General features: G+C 39.7%; 1 protein-coding gene across 2 annotated transcripts in view; it reads right to left on the reverse strand.

Annotated features, from left to right (window-relative positions):
* COL9A1 (collagen type IX alpha 1 chain) overlaps positions 1-25,827 on the reverse strand; it is a 101,429-nt gene that overhangs the window by 71,067 nt on the left and 4,535 nt on the right. The window contains exons 2-9 of one of the 2 annotated variants that reach the window (XM_048846008.2): positions 20,636-21,032; positions 10,653-10,736; positions 9,912-9,932; positions 8,412-8,486; positions 7,869-7,904; positions 7,675-7,737; positions 1,918-1,971; positions 1,254-1,289 (exon numbers count right to left, since the gene is read on the reverse strand). In XM_048846008.2, the coding sequence (XP_048701965.1) occupies positions 1,254-1,289; positions 1,918-1,971; positions 7,675-7,737; positions 7,869-7,904; positions 8,412-8,486; positions 9,912-9,932; positions 10,653-10,736; positions 20,636-20,977 (711 nt within the window). In that variant the 5' untranslated portion in view covers positions 20,978-21,032. Of the gene's footprint in view, positions 1-1,253; positions 1,290-1,917; positions 1,972-7,674; positions 7,738-7,868; positions 7,905-8,411; positions 8,487-9,911; positions 9,933-9,977; positions 10,196-10,652; positions 10,737-20,635; positions 21,033-25,827 lie in introns of those variants that run through there. The other variant, XM_048846007.2, reaches the window with a different exon arrangement.

Below are 25,827 nucleotides of genomic sequence, written 5' to 3' on the forward strand. Positions count from 1 at the left end.
TATATTTGGAAAATAAAGGAATATATCCACATGAAATGATGTACCTTAAGCTTGAACATTTTTTACATGTAAGCTGTTATTCAAGATAAGGAATACATTTTCTTTTATGCCTAAGCATTTTGAGTGAATCTGTATATAAATAATAGTAAAAATTAATGGGTCACAATTAAAAGTGAAAACATACAGTCAGGGCTACAAAGTTGTGGATCAAGATAGAATAGAGCAAGCCTAATACTTAGTCCCAACAATTCTAGTCTCAGGGAAGAATCAATTCTTAATCTCCTGAAGCCATATATCAGGGCACGATACCCTCCAATTGTTCCCATTCCCATCTTTTTAAAGGGTTTCCTTTACAGTCTCAGTTTCTCTGTGTCTGGAATCATCCAGTTCTCCATTTCTGGAAGGTCTTTAACCTGGCAATTCTTCTCAGACTCCAAATCTGAATACTTAGCCCTCTCTGAATTCAAAGCTGAACAGTTCTCTTTGAAATCCTCTTCTCACATTATGCTGTCTTTCACCATCGAAAAACAAAACAAAACAAAAAAAACCCTCTCTCGTGCACTCAAATTTCAGTCATACAAACTTTTAAACTTATATAGAGATGAGCTGAAACCTGACCCTTCTTGGGCTAACATACCCATGTAAACCATGGACTTCCCTGTCTGAGGGCTCTTCTTCATTTCCACAAAGAGATAGAAATTGTTAGAAAATATGTTCTCAAAAACTTGATCCATTCACAGAAATTTTCATTCCCTTTAGAGCATGCAGATAAATCAGTTAGTCTGAATGCAATGAACTCTTTGTAATGGGGTTGTAAAAAAATCAATTCCATCAACTAGAGACTCCATTTTCTAAAGAATGTGCCTTCAATGCCTTTGAATGACTGAATCTGTACCCTACCAATGCAAAAATAAAAGTGTTACTCTACTACAAGAGTTCTCAAACTGGGGGTCAGGACCCCTCGGGGGTCGCAAGCTGTCAGCCTCCACCCCAAACCCTGCTTTGCCTCCAGCATTTGTAATGGTGTTAAATATATTTTAAAGTGTTTTTAATTTATAAGGGGGGGGCACACTCAGAGGCTTGCTGTGTGAAAGGGGTCACCAGTACAAAAGTTTGAGAACCCCTGCTCTGCTACCTCAGAGTTCCTTAAGAACTAAGTTAAGAGATTTTCTTGTTTTCCATCATGCCATCTAGCAATTAAAATAATTTATATTGGTATTTTAAGTCTATACGATAATAAATATATGACTTACTGGAAGTCCACGGCCTCCGGGCAATCCAGGTTCACCCTGCAAATAATCAAATTATTATTATTTGTCAAGCTATAATACCACAGTTGGTGTTGTACGCAACATTTAGGAAGATATAGTTCTTGTCCCTTGAAGGTTACGTACTAAGGGACAGATTCTGCAATCCTTTCTCACCTTGACTAGCACTTAATCGAGCAGTCCCATTTAATTCAGTGGAACAACATGTAAAGGAAATTTCTACTCAGAGTCGGAAAAGGATAGGGAATCAGATCATAAATATTATAACTTTGTTTTGTTTTAAAGAGAACAATTCAAACATTTTGGTTACTCTGTATTAGTGTTCTTATGTTGAAAGTTCCTACATTTGAATTGTTGAGGAACTGAGGTTTTGCAGTTATGGTGGTGGCTACGTATGGTGACAGCAGTTATTATAGGGCCCAATCATGCAAAGGGTTGAACACCCCGTGAGAGATGCTGAGCACTTTCAACTGCTAATGAAGTCAATCGGAGTTGAGGGCACTCAGTGTCTCAGACGGAGGGTCCAACTGGATCAGGATTGCATTCCATACTCATTAGAAAAGACTGTAGAGTCTCATTACCCTCAAAAAGTCTATAAGTACGCCTGTGAAAAATGCATCAAAGACTTAATAACTGACTTTATTCTTACCTTTTGTCCTCGGGGTCCAGCTGGGCCAGGCGATCCATCAGGGCCTGTTAGTCCCTTGTGAAATAAAGTGTAACATATTAATGTAACTCATGTTTTTATTAATCACAACAGAAAACTCTATAAAATATAAAACACTGTTAAATTGTCTTACAATGCAAATAGTTTAGTGAGATACAGAGATGGAGCTGACTTTCAAAATTCTAATGAATATCCAAACTCTGCCAAAGTTCAAGGTGAGAGTTTGTGGCTATTATTTTCACCTGGGTTATATTGCCTTCAACAATAACCTTGGCTAAATTCCAGTTAGTAAGAATAGGTGACCTCAGATTCCCTTAAATTTTTCCAAATCAGAGAAATTTTGCTAGATAGATGAACTTTTGTGACTTATGATTAAAATGTCAAATTTCTATGTTTGTCCTGCATAATCAGTTGCCCATAATGAAAAACTGGAACTAATTTCAATAATGTATCTTAAAAGGATACTTGAATGTTTGAAATCAGATGAGAAAAACAGATGACCTTTTGGTGACCTCTGATGAAAAGGACCCACCCTTCCTTCCATATGCATCTCAATGTGAATATGGAAATTAATAGTCAGTCATCCCCCTAAAAGCCTCTGTATTACATTAGATTTATACTCACACCGATACTGTTCATACGCTGTATAGATTATCCATATATATAAGGCCATATTTTGACTTCAAAGCATGACTTCAATGACAGCTACACATAGGCATCCAAAATAGACTATTGTTGATAGTATTAAAAATGTACCCTAGGACGTACAATCATTTTGAACCAAATGTTAGCCCTATGTACGTAATAAGGCACATGGCAGCCACTTACTTGCTCTATAGGTCAGCTAGACACCAGGCTGACCATTGGGAAGATAGTTAGGCTTAGGGAGTTGGGGAAGGGGAATAGAAGCTGCATCTGCTTTGTGCAAGAACGGAGATGATGCAAATTACTTCCCCAAACCACTCCTCACAGCAGCCCTCTGTGTATCTCTTCACCCTTCTCTTCCTTCCCAAAACAAGTTGAAGATGTTACCGTTGAGGAAGAAAGGATAGGGAGCAGGGCCCAATCGTATGTGGTAGCACTCTTCCCTTTCTACTTCTGATTGCAATGATAAAGGACAGGAATTCTTTGGTCCCCAGACTAGCAGCCAGCCATAGTTAGCCATGACCTCATTCTGTAGGCCATACTAAACCATTCAGTGTCCCTGTCATTCAGCCAAGAAGGAACTAGCCCCCATACCACACAGAAATATTGGAGTAGGCCTCCCCGTCTCATTGCCTCCATCTTCCTGGTGTTCGCACATGGCAATCCAGGAGGGTGGAATCATAAACCCAGCCTCTGGGGCATACTATGTGGTTGCCACAAGCAAAATGAGACAGCCACACAGATTCTGCGCTGAGAGTATCCCCTGAATTAAAGGGCCATGTGGCTGATACAGGTTGGGTCACTATTTGGCCTTATGCCATACTTGCCTCTCTGACTAAAACGAAAAAAAAAAAAAGGCAATTATAACTGGGAGTTCAGTAAGGACTAAGTTGTTCTCAAACATTTATGTGGCTTAATAATTCAAGAAATCTATCAAAAAATCCTTGCTTTTATCTTCGTCCAATATTTTCCTTTTTGGTGAGTTGGTGAGTTTCTAATAATTCAGTATGTGTCCCAAAGGGCTTTTTTCCTGCTAATTTACTTTCTGGAGCTTACATGGTCATTATGGACAATTACTGTGCAGTATATTTTGTTCAGTTTATTATAACTGGCAGTAGAATAATTTGTAAGAGAAAAACAAAGTTAAAGAAATCAGAACTGGCCCAGCAATTTAAGGATAAGGAAGGACAGTATAAATGAAAAACCCAGATACATGTTATTTTTAATTCCATGCCAGTTGGGTGCACAATGAGTGTATATTAAGGTCAATTTGTGTAGTCTTCAACTGTAAATATATTTACATTTTACTATTTTTCACTCATTCAGTAAGACTGGGGTATATGCAGGAGCAAGAAGGCATCAAAAGCACCTAAAGCAGAACAGCTTCTATATGGGGGGAGATTCAAAAGACTGGAACTGTTCATCTTAGAAAAGAGGTGACTAAGAGGGGATATGATAGAGATCTATAAAATCATGAATGTTGTGGAGAAAGTGAATAAGGAAGTGTTATTTACCCCTTCATATAACACAATAACCGGGGTCACCCAGTGAAATTAATAGGCAGCCGGTTTCTAACATACATAAGGAAGTACTTCTTCACACAACACACAGTCAGCCTGTGGAACTCATTGCCAAGGGATGTTGTGAAGGCCAAAAGTATAACTGGGTTAAAAAAAGAACTAGATAAGTTCATAACCTTCAATGGCTATTAGCCAAGATAGTCAGGTATGCAATCCTGTGCTCTGGGTGTCCTTAGCCTCTATTTGCCAGAAGCTGAACTGGATGACAGAGGATGGATCTTGATAATTGCCCTGTTCTATTCATTTCTTCTGAAGCAGCTGGCACCAGCCACTGTCAGAAGACAGTATAGTATACTGGGCCAGATGGACCATTGGTATGGCTGTTCTTATGTTTTAACTGTATTCTTCAACTGGAGTTGAAGAATATGATGTGGTTGAGGTGACTGAGTTGCCTTGAAAGGGAAACAAAGAATCCAGAAACTGAGTCTTGGCAGGAAAGTAAAGGATAAAAAGATTTTGGTTTTATATTTGGTCTTTGCTTATTGTTTTTCAGTTTGCACACAGAGGGTCTCAGGGACAACTCAGTGAAGTCAATTTGGAATATTGAAATTAATGTGAATTTTGGCAAGATCAAATCCCTATTCTATTATGGATTTTGGATCTTAAACAGGTTTAAATAGGAATTTTTAGTTCACCTTTTGCAGAAGACCTTTACAGAAAAAACAATCAACTTCCAGCGTGTTTGATTTTCAAGTTAATTTTAGCACATCCATATAGTTCATGTTCTCTCCACCCCTTACAATTGCTGAGTCAAGTCTTACAAATTATTTTTCTGCCATTTTTATATAAGCTACACAATGTGCTTAAATCCTTGCATAAGACATAAATACCAATATGACAACTCCATCAAAGGAAAGAACTACAATAAGAAGTTTCCCCGAATGTACAAATAAGATAGTGTTTTAGTGCCAGTATATTTTTTCAAGTTGCAGGGGGGGAGGTTTAGGTTGGATATTAGGAAAAACTTTTTCACTAGGAGGGTGGTGAAGCACTGGAATGCGTTACCTAGGGAGGTGGTGGAATCTCCTTCCTTAGAAGTTTTTAAGGTCAGGCTTGACAAAGCCCTGGCTGGGATGATTTAATTGGGGATCGGTCCTGCTTTGAGCAGGGGGTTGGACTAGATGACCTCCTGAGGTCCCTTCCAACCCTGATATTCTGTGATTCTATGATTTGTTCTAGCTTTCCATCAAAATAAGATTCCCTTGAACCTTAGTTATTTAGGCCCTTGTGTTGTTCCCCATAAAGAAACAAAGTCACAAGGGCAGTAACCCTCATTGCGGTGGGTTGAAGTCTTCCTTCCTTCAGAATAATATATATTCAAGTCACTATTTCTCTTGGGATTCTGTTTCTCCTGGTATCACAGTTAAAGTCCATCCATAAGCTTTAGCTCACTAAAGCATAATCATTACTTTACCACAGTTCCATGTAGCTAGCTGTCTCAAATTTGGATGTGCTAAATGTGACATAACAATAGTTTTCTTGCACTTACAAGGTCATGTATTGCTACTGAGAAATAAAAATTCTATTTTGATTAGTCTCTAAGGTGCCACTAGTACTCCTTTTCTATTTGGGGGAAATATTTATATAATATAAAATAAGTGGGATGTGTTAAGCAACACTCTTAAAGACCATCGATCATCTGCTTGGGTTTTTAAATGAATTTGTATTTTCATATTATATTTTGGTTTTCTAAAATTATGTAAAGATGACTAAAATCTGTATTTAAAAAAACTTGCACAATCAGTCTGTCTTCATTTAAATTGTAAAAAATGGATCTAATTTGTTTCCATAGGGCACTTAAAAGCTTGTAACAATTTTGAAACTATATGTTAAACAAATACATGACCATTTATATTATACACTACATTCACATTCTCTCTGAAGTTACTGAGAAACTAGTGTTTCTGATTAACACCTCAACCACACAGTAATCCTCTGGTTATTTACTTCTTATACTGTGTGTTTTCATGGTCCATGGTTATTATTTAAGGCATAACATTTTCAGATTAGATTACTACTTGACCAGCCAGTATACAGCTTCATAATCAGAAAATATTGAAAAATATGTGACAGACATTTTTTTTCCAGTTCATCTTGTAGGGTGGAAGATTTTAAAATATCCATTCTTGACTGAGCTAATGAGTATGTGACAGATTGTTAAATCCGTGCATGAGCTTTTGATCTGCTGTTTTAGTTCACAATCCACTGCTATTCTAATAAATATAAAATAAAAGTTTGCTCTTCAGCTGTAAATTCCAGATCTCTAAAACAAAAAACAAAAGAGCACAGTTTGTCTCATGAAGAATGATTCAAAACAACCCTTGATTCCCAGAGGATTGGATCACATTTTAAATTTATTCCTTCACATGCTAGCGTGTTTCTTGCATGAGTCTTGCATTTAGTCTTGTTAGGCTCTCTCATAATATATTCTCCCTTTTCTTCATTCTGTCCCAACATTCCCCAAGAGGAAGTTTCTCTGTTTGTGCCCTCAGTTGCCCTTATAGTGTTGTATGGGAAAAGTGAATGTGATGCTTCCACAGGCAGGGCAAAGTGAATCAATCTGTGGCTAGTTCTTAACATCCCGGAAACTGCTAACGCCCCCTGCAGACCAGTTATACCAACTGGAAATGAGGAAATTTCCTCAGTCATGGGTTCCTTGCTTATTTAAAGAGACAGGTCTTGCCCTTGCCTGTTCGTCAGTAGGGGGCAATTCAAAGTGTCTCTCTGTTTTCCTTTGCTGTTCTCCTTTTTCTCATCCCAGAGCAGGGCGGAGCTGATTCCCTGGGCTGGTCTCAGAACCCCCACAGGCAGGAGAGGAGCCGATGAAGCATGCTGCCTGGCAAGGCCTGATGCTGAGACTCCATTCATCTCGCTTGACTTTCATTTGCCCACAAATGCCCCTGGCTCCCATTAATTCCTGAAGCCTGGACTCCACGTGGCGGGCAGCATACACGCTCTGGTTTACAACAGGATTTAGGATAGGAGAGGGTGCCCTTCCCTGCCTCAGCCGCCTTGCACCCAGCACATGCAGTAGCTCGACTCCTCCTCCCTTTCCCTTGTGGCAACTGGGTCTGTGCAGACTGTACATAGATGAACAGTATGGGCACCTTCATGGGGCTTTCGCCAGGTCCCTCCCTCCCAATCGCATCCCTCCCCTTTGACTGCCTCTCCCCTCTTTCCACAGCTCTTCCCCGTCCTCAGGGCAAAGAGGGAGAGAGCTGTTTCTCTGTAACTCCAAACAATCCTTGCTCTGTTATCACCCAAGGAAACGCTGGAATCCTCAGCCCTCACCAGGGACCTCAGTCCTCCAGACCCTGTGCCCAGTCTCTCTAACCACCTCCCAGCCCAGCCCTGTGTGTAAGAGAGAGCCTTTCAAACAGCAGCCAGATCCTTCACTCACACACGGCTGGCCATCTGGGTTGTGATTAAACCAGGGACCTTAGAAGGAGGTCGCCTCCCTCCAGAAATAGCCTAACTGATTATTTTTCCTAAAAAGAAGACAATGTCTACTCACATCAGCTCCTGGCTCTCCTGGCGTCCCGGAGGCACCTGGTTTGCCTGGCTCGCCATCCGGACCCTTCAGGATTCAAATGAACAAAGAAATAACATATTTTAGAGTGAGAAGCAAGCACAGATGAGACACTCTGATACAAAGATATGGATTGATCCTGTTGCAAGATCGAATGCAAAGCAATGTAAATTACTTACCGGAGGGCCTGGGGGGCCATTGGGACCTCTGTCTCCCTAACGGGATGTAAAAGAGAAACAGTTCAGTCAGCAGCCTTTAGAGTCCCGAGGTGACACTAATGAACCCATGTGCAAAATGTTAAACAGATGATCAGGAATGATCCCTAATTCATTTCTATTGTGTAATCCCATATAGTTCCTATTACGTGGAATAATTCTATATACCTACTGTATGCTATCAAGAATAATCCTGTATAGTTCTTTACAGATTATCAAGAATAATTGCATATGATTCCTATCACATACTATAATAAATAATCCCATATAATCCTTTTTACAGACTACCAGACTGCCTTGCCCCACCACCACTACCCCACACACCCATTACTGTTTCAGCCAATGCTGAACAATAAGTCCTATGCAGGTTATTAAGGACACTAGAGAGTGCTGCCAAATTCAAAGGATCCCAAGGACTAACTACTAATATATTAAGAATAGTTCAGGTGTGTGCAGGAGGCATTCCTAGCTGCCAGCTATGGTGACTCATGTATGGGAGACACTTACATCTATGCCATCAATGCCAGGAACTCCTGGTGTCCCTGGTGGCCCTGCGGGGCCTTGTGGACCTGGGGGGCCTCTCTGACAAGGAATAAAACAAAGAGCAATTAGATAGTGAGCAGATCCCAGAAAACCTGCAGCAACTTCTGGGTAGGGGTGCAGGAACAGGGAGACCAGCCCATAGGGAAAGAATTTCTAAACGCTTCTAAGTGGGCTCCTCAGTCACCAGGGCCCTTAGCTGACCATACAGTTGGTCTTGTGCACCTGATTAAAGTAATTGTCATTTTGACCCACTGAACTGCATTCCCCCTTGTTTAGCGACTGCCAAAATGTCCATTGCAATCTGAACCAGGATTACAAATTCTCAAAAACTCCCCCTGTCCTCGTCTATTGTCATTCACCCACTGCACAAGAACAGGCATGCTAGTGTATATGTCACTGTGTAACTGTACAGTACAATCTGGGCTTTGTGGAGCAAAAGTTTTGGGGGTAATATTTACATCAGAAATTCACTAGCCTGGCCCTTGAAAAATCAATATAAAAACAGTGAAGGAAAAATCATGTTCTTTGTGAATAACGCTTTGAAATTCTCCACACCTATTCTAACAAGCTCATTCAGCCTAAACAGAAGAGACTCTTCTTAAGAGTTTGTGTTACAAAGAAAAGTTTAATAATACAGCCCTTCTCTGCTCTCACTAAAGTATTCACTGCAATAACATTTTTTTTCCTTATAAAAAAATTCCAGTTACCTGTCCTCACAAGTACATTAAAATCTACAATCCTGGTTATAATTAGCCTTCTCCACAGGCTGGGCTCCTGAGAGAGGTGTTAGCAGGCACTGAATATGTTTGAACCCAAAGAAACACATTCTTTGAAAGAATGTTTGTAACCCTTGAGTTCTATAATATACTGGACTGTTTTCTTTATTACTAAACTCCAACAGACAGGCAAAGCAAACCTCACAATGGAGGCTTTGTGAATGAAACCTCAAGACCCGACAGGAGGAGGTGATGCACTCAGTCTGGCAAGAGCTGCCAGAATCTGAAATCTCCAATCCCATTCAGGCAGTCCTAGCTATAGCCCATGTCCTTCCTGCTCTTTTTCAAATGTTACTGGCACTTTAGAAATGTTTCTTTCTTAGAGCAACCTCTCAAGTTCTTATTAAATTGATGATATTCTTACTTGCAGTTTAAACCCTGTCCTACCACTGCTCATTGACACATTGCATAGAAAGGTTCTGTTCAAAGCAATTGCAACCATTGCATCTACATCTCTTTGCTTAACTTATTTTTTCCATGTTAGAAATGCTAATGTGATTTCAGTTTTTTAAAAAAATAAAGTTACAGCCACCACTGCTGGGATAAGATAACCCAGCCACGAGACTGTTGGATTTTGAAAGGCATCAGATCCCAGACAAGAGGACAGGAGATTGTTCTCAGCTTCCCAGGGACTTTGTATAGACCCTTTCTCTTTGCACTGAGCAGGTTTCCTTTCCTTAAAACTTACCTCCATGGCTGTCTGGCTTATCTGCAATGAATAAGAAATGTATAATAAAAGTCAGGTACAACTTACTTGAGCCAGGCAAAGGCACATAATTTGTAGAAAAACCCCTAGAGGTAAGGCTCCCCTGCCCCGAGCAGTGCTAGACATGGTCACTTCTCTGCTGGCCAGCAATGTTGCTCTTGATGGATTTTAGGACCCGCAAGACATAAAATTCCCCCCAAGTGACTTCACTAGCAGCAGCAGAAAGGTAAGCCCTGCTACAGGCATCTGTTTCTTCTGTTTATTAATGGTCTTAGAGGAGGGTAATGGGGATTGGAGGAAATCTGAATGCTAGGAAGGAGGGGATTGAATGACACCAGCTCCTTTAACCCTTTGCCCTGCTGCTGCTGCTGCTCTGACCATGGTCCTCAGCAGCAGTCTTTTAACTTTCTGCATGAGTTATCAAGAGAGAAAAGCAAAGCTAGGCCATGGTGCTTGCAAAGAGCCCTACAGAGGCACACATTTTAAATATCTCTGCCTTAGGTAGTTTGATAAGAAAAAAGCAAGAAAGCAAGAGAAGAGTTAAAACCACGAGACCATTTTGAAAGGCACCAAGTCCCAGACACAGATGCTAAATATAGACACCTATAACCATAAGAAAAATGAGGAGAGTGATAACAGCCGGAGGCCCAGAGGGAAAGGTTGAAGATGTAGACCCAATGATAGTATGAATACTAGGAATGTAAGGCTGAGGAAGCCCCTTACCCGTCTCCTGGCTGGAAGTTCACTGCAACTTTCTCTTTGTGGTCGTAGAGGGTCGCAATGAATCAGCATCCACTGGATTTCAAACTAGTGAAGGGGATAAAATGAGATTAATTTATTTCAGATGTTCACGCTTGTCAGGTTTCAATGACATGAACACTCTGATCAGCCATCTCTGGGTTTTAAAAGTTGTGTAGTAGAAAACAAGAGATATGATTACAGTCTAAGGGATATATAACACATATAACACTCATAGTTCCTGGAACATTAAGCATAAACAGCAGGTGCTCAGCAACTGAATGGTATCAGGTGCTGGAGCTTACTTCTTTAGAACAGACTGGCTAGTTACCTTTGGTTCTTCCCTTGCTCTAGCATCTGTTTGTATATTTAGAAAGGGGCATAAAACCTGTTGTAGGAATTAAGGGAAACGGAAGTCTACAGTTGGTCATGTCCAAGAACAGGTGTTCTTTCATGTTTATATTATGCTGTGGAAGTTGTTTTATTAATGAATACACATTCATAAAATGATTTCCTTAGGACTAGACAGTTACATGGATAAAGAATGACAGGTTTGACAGTGAATGCAGGTCTAAGTAGGAGGAATTCTAGAGACCTGACTCATGTATACACTTGAAACATTCTGGGGCAGGCTGATATACCTTTGTGAGATTTCACATCTTCTTCAATATTTTCACATTGGCTCTGTAAAATGACCCAGAAATAAAACCACTTCTTTGCCTCTAAGAACTAACAACTGATCCTTTAGGTGTCTGCATAGATGAGGAAAGTGTGCTTTACATACCCTCAGCTGGAAATGACTAGGTGAATAGATGCAGTAAATAGCTTCAGAGGTATGTCCTCTGGTATGTAATGTACCATATGGTACATTAAATACAGGTACATCCATATAAATTATTTTAGTACACATGCATAATATTTCTTTTTGTGAGATCTTAGATCATTTTCCCATCTCATTCTACATGATTTTTGTGGTCATGAAGCTAATGAATGGTCTACTCCATGTTTTTTCAGGCTGCAAAACTGGTGAAGGGGGTCACAACCTTCCCTTCTTTATGACCAGATGGAATGGGAAGGAAGGAGCGTGATGCTTTTTTCTGTTGTAAAATATACTCGTAATACGTAAAGGTTGAGATCTAGCCTTCCTGAGAACCTCAGGGAAGAAGTATGAGTCTTCAGGACTTTCATTTCATTTCATTTCAATCTTGATCATGATTTCTATGCAGCTAGAACCCAGCTTTCATCCCCCTTGACTCATTCTTAGATCCCTCCATTCCTATCTGGTTCCTTATGTTGACTTCCTCATTTCCACATTACTCCATATACTGTACCTCATTAATGCTTCACAGATTGAAGTCCTTGACTGTCACATCTGTGTCCTCAAGTTTGCCAAAATTGCTAGAATTCTTCTTTACTTTGATTCTGCCTTTACTGAAATTCTTGCAATCAAATCTTTATTGTTCTCTATATTTACTCTGAAGATTTCAGAGTTTCCAGAATGCAGTGGCTAGACTGCTCTCTTCCTCAAGGATGTTGTGCCATAGTCCCCAGTCTCTGTCACATTCACTGGCATTTCATTTTTCTCTGAATCTCATTTAAAATCTCCCCTCTTGGTTTTCGAAACACTCCACAGACTTGTTCCATCCTAGGTCCTTAACTATATCCATTTTCTTCCTAACTAGCTTGTTCTATTTGCTGTTCATGACACTCCACATTTCAGGGGTGCTCTGTCACCGGTTCTGCATTATTTATTTGCCTCTCCTTCCCTATTTGCAAGTCACTTATTTACTTCACTTCTCCAACAATAATTTTGAAATCTTCCTGCTTGCTCTAACCAAAGCCAACTGCATATATACATAGTGCATGATGTAAATTATAGTTAAGCATTGGTAAGGCTATAACACAAAATAATAAGAATAGGACATTCAAAATTCATATTTATACCTTATGATGCTGGTTTCAATATATCCCATAACTGATAAAGGGAAATCTTGACTCTAGGCATCGAAAGATTAACCAGTCTTGATATTCCAAAGAGTTTCTTTCTTTGATATCATAAATGTAGCTAGTAGTGCTGCCTGACATTTTCCATTATAAAGACTCTGTTTTCAATTGTTTATTGCTTTGTCAAACTAACTATTTGAGCAGAAATTTTGATAGCAACAGAGGGGAGTGTGTCAGGAGCTGGGGTGTGTAGCAGGTGTATAGGTGCAGGGAGGAGAGGGTCAGAAGTTGTGGTGTGAGAGTTGGATAGGAACATGTGGAACCGGAGCTGAGAAGATTTGGAGCGGGGGTTAGACAGAAGCAGAGGAGGAGATGAGCAGGAGCTGAGGGATTGGGTATATGGTTGGATAAAAACAGAGGGGGAAGGGGCAGGAATCAATGGGCTGGCGGTTGAATAGAAGGAAAGGGGAACACAGACAGGCTGGCGTAGATGGGGCAGAAGACACTATAGCCACTTGAGGACACTCCTCTCCAGAACCTGGAACTGAATTCAGGAGTCCTGAGTCTCTACAGTCCCCTGCTGTGAAATTTGCTGGCAAAGTGTGTTTCTCAGCCCCCCTCTAATGGATGGTCCACATAGAAGATAGTCTACCACTGCCACCATTTACTCTATTAGATCAAGTGATAGAAGTCTGTGCTATGGTTCTAAAAATCAGGACCCTGCTGATGACCCAAGTTGGGGGCCAATACGGTTCTGAGTGTCGGAATTTCTGCTTTTGTCTGGTTTTGTTTGTTTTGTTTTACAATTTTTTTTAAAAGATACATTAAAAAACTACATTAAATGAATGTTAGAGCTGGAAAGTCAAACACTGAAAAATTAGTAAATGCCAGAATTAAAGGTTGTCATATACAAACTTCAGTTGGGTCCTTATATGTATGCATGATAATACAGTCTTTAATTACATGATCATATGCAATTTTTTTCCCCACAGAAGCCCTGCCTCATTCAGTGCACGAGATGGAAAGGCTTTTGGAATGATTCATGGTTGTGTACTGAAGGAGACTGTTGTCAGTAGAACCCCTGCCTCATTTATTGCAGAAATTGGAAGGTGTGTAGTGAATGAGGCAGGGGATTTTAGGAGGAGAAAACATGGTCTTTTAAACTAAAGGCAGTTGAATGTTACTCTGGAGAACTGGATTCTACCTCTTCCTCTGCCACAGAGATGTTATGCAATCCTGGGCAAGTCACCAAAACCACAATTTTCACATTTGGCCACTAATTGTGTGTTCCTCATTTTATGGATGCCCAGCTTGGGGGACAGATGTGCAGAAGTGCTGAGCAGTTACAGCTCCAACTGAAGTCAATGGCAGCTGTGGTTTGACATATAAAGTGCTAAATAATGCTAAACACGAAATAATCAGGCCCTCAGTATCTCAAATTGTACATCCAAAATTGGTGAACACTTGACAATTTTGACCTTAATCACTCTGTCTCAGTTCCCAGCTAATCTCACAGGCGTGTAGTGAAGACGTATTCATTCATTTTTGCGAAGAGCTCAGATAGTATGGTGACAGCACCATAGAAATGCCCCATTAAACAAAAACACTGAATAACTACCCATTCACTGAATGAGGAGGGGTCCTGTGGGAAAAAATGACCGTGTAATTCAAGACTATATCATAATACAGACTCCCAAAGGCGAAGGGAGAGGGGGATGCAAATTAAGGTTGCACTGGCACCCTTAATTCTGGCATTTCCTAACTTTTGAATACTTGACTTTGCAACCTTAATGTTCTGTTTTGGCTGTAATGTATAACTAGGCTTAGATGAAAGCTATTTTTAAAATGAAAAAAAAAATAAGTTTAACTATGAGTGAATTGTTCAAAGCTGCAGCTGGCTTGGGGCCCACTAAAGAAAAGAGAGTGACAGTTTTTAAAAGAGAGCAACTGCAACCCAGCCTTGCTTTATAGGTCTCTTCCCACATAACCAAACTATCCGTGGATTATATTCTGTTGAACAGGTCATGAAGGATGACACTGTTTTCCTTGCATCAGAGAAATATTTTGAGGGTGCTTTGCACATATATGAGGATACTTTGTCATACTTTCTTCCCATACACATCAGCACAAAGAGTTATTAGGGGAGAAATGCAGAACTGAGGTGCTCAGAAAAGAACATGGAGATGTCAGAACTAATATAAACTAAACCTATTAAAATAAAAAGAAAAGGAGGACTTGTGGCACCTGAGAGACTAACCAATTTATTTGAGCATAAGCTTTCGTGAGCTACAGCTCACTTCATCGGATGCATTCAGTGGAAAATATAGTGGGGAGATTTATATACATAGAGAACATGAAACAATGGGTGTTACCATACACACTGTAACCAGAGCGATCACATGAGGTGAGCTATTACCAGCAGGAAAGCGGCGGGGAGGTGGGGGGACGACGACCTTTTGTAGTGATAATCAAGGTGCGCCATTTCCAGCAGTTGACAAGAATGTCTGAGGAACAGCGTGGGGTGGGGGATAAACATGGGGAAATAGTTTTACTTTGTGTAATGACCCATCCACTCCCAATCTCTATTCAAGCCTAAATTAATTGTATCCAGTTTGCAAATTAATTCCAGTTCAGCAATTACTTTTGGAATTAATTTGCAAACTGGATACAATTAACTTAGGCTGGAATAGAGACTGGGAGTGGATGGGTCATTACACAAAGTAAAACTATTTCCCCATGTTTATCCCTTCCGCCCCCCCCCCCCCCCCGCTGTTCCTCAGATGTTCTTGTCAACTGCTGGAAATGGCCCACCTTGATTATCACTACAAAAGGTCCCCCCCCCACTGCTCTCCTGCTGGTAATAACTCACCTTAAGTGATCACTCTGGTTACAGTGTGTATGGTAACACCCATTGTTTCATGTTCTCTATGTATATAAATCTCCCCATTGTATTTTCCACTGAATGCATCCAATGAAGTGAGCTGTAGCTCACGAAAGCTTATGCTCAGATAAATTGGTTAGTCTCTAAGGTGTCACAATACTCCTTTTCTTTTTGCGAATACAGACTAACACGGCTGCTACTCTGAAACCTATTAAAATAGCTTTTCTCATTTCACTATTTGTGTTTTTTAACAGTGGATAAAGAAGTCATATATGAAAGAGACATGGCGACAAGTGCATTTTAAAAACTGAAAATAAGGGGTCAATTCTGCAAACCTTACTCATGTAAATAGAAATTATTCATGCAAGCAGCCCCATTAATGTCCAGGGGATTGTACACTTGAGAAAAAAGTAAGTTGCATAAGGTTGCACACAGAGTTAATTATGGTTAGCTAAAGATTCTTTTCTGAATCACTCCATCTATCAAATATTATACTTATAGCAAATGCAGTATATGATTTGTGACTTTTACCACTACGTTTTTTATACATACACACACACACACACACAGAACAAATCTTGTCACTTTCATCTTTACTATGGCTGATTTAGAATATCTAATTTCACATACCTGTCTTATAGAATTATGGTTATGTGATGGAAATGGTTTAATTGGGCCCTAATGTCAGCTGATTACTTCATCATGCCCAGGGTCAGTTGATTACTTCATCATGCCCTGCTACAACCCATTCATTTCGGAATTCTTTTGTAACCATACGCAAAGCAGACCATTTTACAATGCCTAGATACTATAGTGATTGGTGTCTTATAAATGCAATAATTTAGTGTTTTATAGGAATTAAATGATTAATCCATTTTCTAATATTGCTAGGGAGGTTAATTTATTATATATTTAAATAGCAAATATATATTATTTGGGCTAGTTCTATTTTTCTGTACATGATCTCATCCCCTAAGATATCTGAAAATGCCTGTAAAATGCCAATGGGTTTGCAAAACATTAACAACAGAGCCAAAAATGCTATTGTTTTATCTGTGCTGTGCAAGAACTGACGTGGATTAAGCATAAATGGGATCTAATTGAGGCCTGAGATTCCAAGGTAGTATTTGCTGTACGACAGCACAAGAGCCAACTCTCACTGAAACATTTAGCTGTCTAATACGCCTTAAGAAAATGTGTTCCACTGCATTTAGAATAAATCTAAAACATTTTCTATAATCTGTTGAACTACCTGTTCAGTGAATTGACTTGTGTGTGCCTCATTGGTTTTATTGCCATCTAGTGGGTGATTCAAAAGGTAATACAGCTGTAAAAGTACAATTAATCAGATCTGTATTGAGATCCTTTCAATCTTTATTGATGCTCCTCTCAGTTAAATCACTGATTTTACACCAGTGTAAAAGAGCAGTTAATCAACCCCCTACATCCTTTCATTAATTCTTTAATACCCAGCCTAAACAGTGGTATTTTTAATGTGGGTTACATAGGGTCAATTTTCATGAGAGTTACACTGTATAATCCTGCAATACAATCTTCTTCCATGTAGTTTACAGAAAATCAGTGTTTTGTATTGAGGTGTTTCAGTATGCAATTGGATACTCGGAATGTGTCAGAAGGAAGTGTTTGGGAGGAAAATATATGCAGGCGAAAAATGGAAATCTACCAGCACAAATGAGCAAAATAAATTGAGAGTATTCAGACACATGATGTGCCTCAGTTAGAGTAATCACTGAGTGAAGTTAAAACCAGATTATTCCTCATATATGCCTGGGGCTCCCAGTACAATCAATGGCAGCCTTAGTAATTGGAACTTATCGTGAACTGAACTCTTGTAAACAGTATCTTTACCTGAAGAAGGAGATTTATATGTTGGAAGGTTTAACTTTATACACTATTCAACTGTTCTTTAGCAAACTATTTGCTGTATTAAGCATACAGAAGCATTTTTTCAACATTAGAGTAAAATCTTGGCCCCACTTAAATCAATGGCAAAGCTCCCATTGGCATAATTGGAGCTAGGATTGTAGGTATGTTCTGTGTTCCAATTTCTTTTACACTATATTAATTGCATACACATGAGAGAAATATTATTCTCCATTAAGTTTCAGTTCTTTCTGTGAAGTTTAGCCTATAGGATTGTCCTGTAAATATATCTTTCAAGTGTTAGAAACACTGATAAAAGTACCAGGTCATATGCCCCTTCCTTTGGACATGCCGAGTTTTAAGGCCTGAGAATTCATAATATCCTGGAGGAAAAGTGGAAGCAAGATGCTCTATAACTGAGTCCCTTTCTCAGGGAGATTGGAGAAAATCTTTGCTAGGGCAGTGGCAATGGGAGAAATGCTCACACTCCCAAATTCATACTCTCAGAAAATGCAAATGGAGGGGTCTGTATACAACTACAGTATATAAAAAAACTGAAGAGGATCCCATGGTAGGAAGGGCAGGTAACACAGATGGGTCCTGTAAGATTACTAATTTGTTATGTTCATATTGGCTTATGAGAGCTTGTAGCTGAGCTTGGGACCACTAGTTCCACTTGCCTAGTGAGCAACAGAGGACTCACAGCTGAATCACAGTTGGCTTGCAGTAGAATCAACCTATTGGTCAGACTGCCTGACTGGCAGAGGGGATTAGCAGACCTGCTCTTAAGAACAGCAGCAAGTTGTGGCTGTTCAAAGCCCAGAGTTGTTCCCAGCTTGTTCCCAACCCTTCCTCACTCTCAGGTAACCAGTTTCTGACCCTCATTCCTGACTTCAGTTCTGGCCTTGGACTCTGGTTCTTACTCTAGGCTCCAATTCCTGATTTCCAGCTCTGCCATCTGACCTTTGGCTCTGATCCGGGGCTCCTACTCCTGGTTACCAACTCCTGCTCTAAACTCTAGGCCTGACTACCCACAGCTCTGTATCTGACAAGTAGCATATTATCTGCTATTTGTTAAATTTATACTAATATAAACCAAGGATACTCTAAGTACATTCTGAACCCATCTGGTACAGTTTCTTTCTTTTTTCTTTTTCTTTTTTTCTTTAAAGTTTCGCTTCCTTTATGTCTCTTTTTCACTGCAGGATTCCCTACCTAGATTCTTTCCATCTAATTCTGCTTCTTCAAGGCACTACTTCAGTACATCAATTGCTTGTGTTAAGTGACCATTTATAGCAGGAGTTCCACCTTTTGAACTTCGAATACACAGTATGAACACAAGCAGAAAAAATGTAGGCAATATCTTTTAGAATACCAAGTCCATTGGCCGTAGCACACTACATTGAAGCAATTCTCCTAATCTGAGCTATGGAACAAATCCACCTCTGTGCACTGGATGTTGATAAGGGCTGCCTTTTAGATGTTACATGCCATTTAACTGGTTCAGACTGGTTAACCTGTTTAAACATATATATTAAGTAGGATTGCAGCTTGAGGGTCAGCTCTAGCAAGATGCAAGTGCCTGCAGTGAGGTACATCCTCCATTCCTTAAAATCAGTGGGAGCTATGGGGAGCTCAGCACCTTGTAGCAGCAATCACTTAATCACTGTTTTATTGAAGTTTTATTCCTTTCTTGTTTTCAGTAACAGGAATAAGTTTGGAGCTAACCTCTGATAAGCCACTGATTTATATAACTGACCTATAATTATAACCAGGAGACTGGGGAAATCCATAGGAGATAGATGACTAAATACCTTTGAGATCCTTTGGGTCCAGATCCTCAGTTGGTATAAATTGGAGTAGTACCACTAAAGTTGATGAAGCTTCACCAGTTTTACCTCATCTGAGAATCTAGACAGATCATTTAGCATCTGAACAAGAAGGGGCTAATGGGTGGGGGGTTTTTTATCACAAACAATTGGCAAGGCCTATTTTCAAGAGGGTCTTTTTTCTGTTTTCAAACTATAATGTACTCTGTATTGTTTAGTTTCTATAATGGATTATTTGGTTTACCCTTAGATGAAAAAGAATGATAGCATACAATGTAAAGCCACATGAACTCTTAGCCTCTGAAAAACATAACAGAAATCTTGGGCATAAATCCTTGTAAAGGCTCAAAGGCCAGCATAATTTTCTAACAGAGCTATAACTCTATAACTTTTCTAACTCTCCTAAGCAATCATAGTGACAACAAACAATAAAGAATTTATCTTAAAATAACATGTTTTTACAGTATACCTATAAGAAGCGAAGCTATTCTGTACAATAAATAGAGCCATAGTAAAATATTGGAAAAGGAGACTAGGAAACACAACTTATTTCTTTTAAAAATTATACTACTCTAAGTAATATATTCCAACAACACACTGAAATGTGCCTTGGACCCCCTAAATAACAAAGAATGTTGAGGTATTTATACAGTATACAGCATAGTCAATTAGAGTGAAATGATTGGAACCTCACACCATCCTCCCTTTTTCCCCTCCCCCAACAATTGATTTCTTTATTCAGTTTAAAGAGAACACAAAAAAGGCAGGGAGAAACATATACCAGTGCAAGATAAATGAAACGTTTAGGTTTAATGGTCTATCAAATTGGGTATTATCTGTGACATATATTATGGGCATGTTGTTTTCATAGCTTTTCAGGCCAGACAGGACTATTATGATGATCTAATCTGACTTCCTGCATAACACAGGCCATAGAATTTCACCCAGTACTTTCTGTACCAGCCATAAATTCAGATTGAGCTAGACCTTATTTTTTAGAAAGACATCCAAACTTGATTTAAAGATTTCATGTAATGGTGAATCCTCCTCTCATCTTGGTAATTTTACTCCTATGGTTAATTACCCTCTCTGTTAAAAATGTGCAGCTTATTGCTAGTTTTCGAGGCCTGTCTTGTGCCAAGCACTGCATCCTTTCAAACTTATGCCTTGGTTTTGATTGAGTCTTCTCACAAAAATAATACGGTTGACAACAGAAATATCTTAAGATAATTTGCTGCATTACAAACATGACTTGGTTCAATTTTGCTGGAATAAAGAGCTAAAACTTAACTTTAACTCTACATTAGTCTGTACTTTTTTAAACCCCTTAGTTGGTCGCAAGATATTTGAAGATACGTTCACCAGAAAAAATGTTACAAGAGAGAAGATTTTCTAGCACTTTTTCTGTAATATAAGATTTTGAAACTTACCGGAATTGAAATTTGAGGATTATTTGTAAGTTTTCCCAGCAAAGCAAAGCCATCCACGTCGATTTTGCCCCTGGGCTTTATCTGTAGGGATTCTATCATAATGCAGTCAATAAAAAGAGTGACATTGGTCTTTTCTATGCTGACCATAACCTTGTGCCATTGGGAATCAAACAAAAAAGGCAAATGTGAAAAGGTTGCAGTCTGGACACTTCCATCCAGCCCTTTATAAGAAAACTCAAGAGCCTTTGTTTGACTATTAAGCTTCACTCCAACTTGTTCTTTTCCTGACGAATCCTGGACCTGCCAAATACTCCAGCTTTTCTGAAGTGTGCTTCCGGTCATCCGAAATGTAGTTAGAAAGGAATATTCATCAGGCAATCCATTGGGATACAAAAACCTGTATAAGATCAAGCACAGGATATTGGTTTTTGGGGGGAGTCCTCCATGACTGTCATCTCTGAGAGAAATAAGAGTCCATCACTCAAAGGAACCATACTGCAGATACTATCCTTCCACTGAGGAGAACTTGAGGGGAACCCTTTTTGAGCCATTCATGTTGCTCCTCATTTGGCAAAAGGAACTGTGCTTCAGCAGTGTGGGCTCTTCCTATATTACATAATGTTCATGCCAAGCTCTCTGCCCATGATGGCTCAAGCAATCAGAGGCCAATATTATGAATTAAATCAGGGTCTTCTATAATAGTGCTGTGCACCTATGGCCTATCAAACCAACCAGTCAATCCTGTTTTTTAAATCTGTTGTGACATTATAATGCTCTTTCTAATCAATGCAGAACTGATTCATTTCTAAAGTTCCACGATTGTTTTTTCAAACACATTTTGTTGATCTATCCAACAATAATCATTTATTATGTATTAGCAATTACTTTAGCAGAAGTAGGTTATCTGTTTGAAAATTATATAAAAGGTAAGAACTCACACTTACAAATGTATTGTATTCTGTGGTATTCAATTTCAGTGCTACATGCACTAGAGAACAGATTAACTATTATGAAATAGCGAATCCCTCTGCTTTTTATTATTTGCATTATTTTACTATGTACCCTTTAAAGTATGCAATTTTGAAACACAGAACAGTCTAATGTTTCTTGCAGTATTGCAATCTAAAATAACTGAAGTTTCCTTCTTTCTTGAAAGCTGTGTCAATGCATCTCACCAGATAGAACAGTGTTTAAAGATTATGCTATTTAAACTTGCTACAGATACTGGTATGCTACTCTCATAAACCTTTTGATTAGGTAGGTTTTTTCTTATCTGTCCATATTTAAAAATCTTATAAAAAGAGAAATATGTTTCACTAAGCCTGATGAGGCATGGGGATGTGCCAGGCTACACTATCAGGACAATACACAAAAACAATTTCCAGAGAACAAGTAGGCTACCCAAAGAAGCAATCTGCCTTGGCTTTGTAGGGCTTACTGGCCCTTCACTAATGGCAATTTAGCCACTAGACTGGCCTATGCAGAAAAATGAGAAAATAGTCTTAGAATAAGTTATCTATGCCAGAGCACAGTTTAGTTAATATAATAAACTAGCCCTTCCAGATTAACAGCTGCACTATAAACAATAGAGTCTTTAAGTGCCTCAGACTGTGCAGTCACATTCCAGTAGGGGGCTCCAAAGCACCAGCAGGAAGGAACTTGACTAGACTGGCTGTCACGGAGGAGTGTCCAGGTATAGACTCTACCTAAAATATTAACCTAGTGCTGCCACTGCTTCGCATCCTTATCCTGTGAGCCCCATGCCTGCTACTACCTGGCTAGCAGGAAAAGACGGTGTGTTGGGAGATGGAATGTGTGGGGTGAGATTTGCCATAGCATAACCTTAACTCTTGTACTTCTGATAGGGGTACGAAATAAGTGGTTGTACATTCACCTATATTACTCCTAGAGGAACTCTCTGCCACTGTGCAATGCAGAAGTCATGTTAAGAACATAAGAACAGTCATACTGGGTCAGACCAAAGGTCCATCTAGCCCAGTATCCTGTCTTCCGACAGTGGCCAATGCCAGGTGCCCCAGAGGGAATGAACAGGTAATCATTAAGTGATCCATTCCCTGTCGCTCATTCCCAGTTTCTGACAAATAGGGGCTAGGAACACCCTGTCCATCCTGGCTAATACCCATTGATGGACCTATCCTCCATGAATTTATCTAGTTCTTTTTTTAACCCTGTTATAGTCTTGGCCTTCACAAAATCCTCTGGCAAAGAGTTCCACAGGTTGACTGTGCGTTGTATGAAGAAATACTTCCTTTTGTTTCTTTTAAACTTGCTGCCTATTAATTTCATTTGGTGACCCCTAGTTCTTGTGTTATGCGAAGGAGTAAATAACACTTCCTTATTTATTTTCTCCACCCCAATCATGATTTTATAGACCTCTTTCATATCCCCCCTTAGTCATCTTTTTTCCAAGCTGAAAAGTCCCAGTCTTATTAATCTCTCCTCATACGGAAGCCATTCCATACCCCTTATCATTTTTGTTGCCCTTTTCTGAACCTTTTCCAAGTCCAGTATATATTTTTTGAGATGGGGCGACCACATCTGCACACAGGATTCAAGATATAGGCATACCATGGATTTATATAGAGGCAAGATGATGTTTTCTTTCTTATTATCTATCCCTTTCTTAATGATTCCCAACATTCCGCTCACTTTTTAAATTGCCACTGCACACTGAGTGGATGTTTTCAGAGAACTATCCACAATGACTCCAAGATCTCTTTCTTGAGTGGTAACAGCTAATTTAGAGCCCATCATTTTATATGAATAGTTGGGATTAAGTTTTCCATTGTGCATTACTTTGCATTTATCAACATTGAAGTTCATCTTCCATTTTGTTGCCCAGTCACTCAGTTTTGAGAGATCCTTTTGTAGCTCTTTGCAGACTGCCTGGGACTTAACTATCATTAGTACTTTTGTATCATCTGCAAATTTTGCCACCTGACTGTTTACCCCTTTTTCCAGATCATTTATGAATATGTTGAATAGGACTGGTCCCAGTACAGACCCCTGGGGGACACCACTGTTTACCTCTCTCCATTCTGAAAACTGACCATTTATTCCTACCCTTTGTTTCCTATCTTTTAACTAGTTACCAATCCATGAAAGGGACCTTCCCTCTTATCCCATGACAGCTTACTTTGCTTAAGAGCCTTTGGTGAAAAGCCCATGTTGACTCTTCCCCAACAAATTACGGTCATCTACGTGTCTGACAATTTTGTTCTTTACTATAGTTTCAACCAGTTTGCCCAGTACTGAAGTCAGGCTTACTGGCCTATAGTTGTCGGGATCACCTCTTGAGCCCTTTTTAAAAATTGTCGTCACATTAACTATCCTCCAGTCATTTGGTACAGAAGTTGATTTAAATGATAGGTTACAGACCATGCATCTGATGAAGTGAGCTGTAGCTCACGAAAGCTTATGCTCAAATAAATTGGTTAGTCTCTAAGGTGCCACAAGTACTGCTTTTCTTCTTGCGAATACAGACTAACACGGCTGTTATTCTGAGACTAGTTAGTAGTTCTGTAATGTTTTGCACAGAATTTCCTTTTTCACTGCAGAATTGGTGCTGTAGAGCTCCTGGCACTGCTGGACTTGACAGTGCCTAGCTCCCCAGCTCACAAATAGATGGCACTGCTCGGGGGAGGGGGAGCTGGAGGTTTTCCCGGCAGCTGTGGTTCCCAGCACATCCTGAAGGAAGGAGGTGGCACGTAGGAAAAGCCATTCGAGCCCAGGACCCAGCATCAGTCTGTTTCTCCCTCTGGATCCCTGGGCTCTGCGGGGTAGTGGGTGTGACTGTCTGGGCTGGGGATGACCCACATCTAGGCTCTGAGGAGGGGAGGGGTGACTATCTGCGTTAGGGGGTGCCTTGCAGCTGGGCTCTGTGGGGTGGGGGTATGATTGTCTGGGGCAGGGTGGGGCTAGACTCTGGAGGCAGAGAGGGCAGAGAAATAGGAACAGGGTTGTCAAAGGTTGGTTTTTTTTTAACTCTCTACTCCTGAAGGAATATTTTTGTTGTCTGTATTGTTACAGACATAGTTGTGGCAGGTATTTTGAAATAAATTACCAAAATAATTGAAACTGGTGTGATTATATAGTGTTATTTTGACAAATAAAATATGCAGAATTTTGAAATATTTGTGCACAGAATTTTTAATTTTTTAGTGCAGAATTCTCCCAGGAGTACTATATGGTGAATGGTATGTCTGTGCAGACTATGATATGCCTATATACACTGAGGAGAATGTACATATGTAACTGGGGATGTACCTATATATGGATAAACCTGTAGAGTGGGATTTGGAACTGAGTATGGAGATGTTCATGGGTATGTGCCTTGCAGAATAGGATTTTGCTTAATCTTATTGTTCGACTTCTTTTGGTTTGGTTTTTATGTTGCCGCCTCTAACACAAAATGTCACAATCTGATTTTTTTCCTGTCTCTCCTCCTAACCCATCTCTGTTCCTTCCCTTCTTTACAAGTAGCGACAAACCCACCGTCTTCCCTATCACTTAGCTTTTCATACCCTGTTTCCTCCCCTCCTCCCGCACAATGGGACTCTTTCAGTGCCTTTAGTGGACTTCTTCCTCTATAATATTTCTTAAATGTATGCTTCTCTCTATCCCTACTGCTAAATCCTTAGTTCATGCACAGGACATTTCTCTCCAACTACTGCAACCTCATCTCTCTGGACTCCTTGCATCTGACCTATCCTTACCACTTGTCTATCCAAGAAGTTGCCACTAAATCATCTTTCTCTCCTGCTGCTGTGATCACATCACCCCTCAATTCAAATCTATCAGTTGGCTTCCTCTTTCTCTGCATCAAGTTCAATCACCCCATAAGAACCCATTTTCCACTCAGCTACAGCGAACACTTCCACATCATGGAGTCTCTGAGGAAGGTGGGGACAGAATCTGGCACCAGGGGAAATAATGAGAGAATCTCAGACAGCCCTCCTCTGCCTTTAAAAAAATAAATAAATAAATATTGTAACTTTTGGAAGCTGGATAGAAAGAAGGGAATTGATTGTCTAATCAAATCTACTGTTTCCTTTAAGAGAAAACAAAATGAACAGAAATTTATACGAACAGTAAAAGAAAAGACAATGACTTTACATAAACATAGCTAAATATTCATATTTAATAACAGCCTTGCTATCAGAAAACCTTAG

Source organism: Caretta caretta, chromosome 3 (genome assembly GCF_965140235.1).
Source record: "Caretta caretta isolate rCarCar2 chromosome 3, rCarCar1.hap1, whole genome shotgun sequence".
In the NCBI taxonomy this organism is placed as follows: domain Eukaryota; kingdom Metazoa; phylum Chordata; order Testudines; family Cheloniidae; genus Caretta; species Caretta caretta.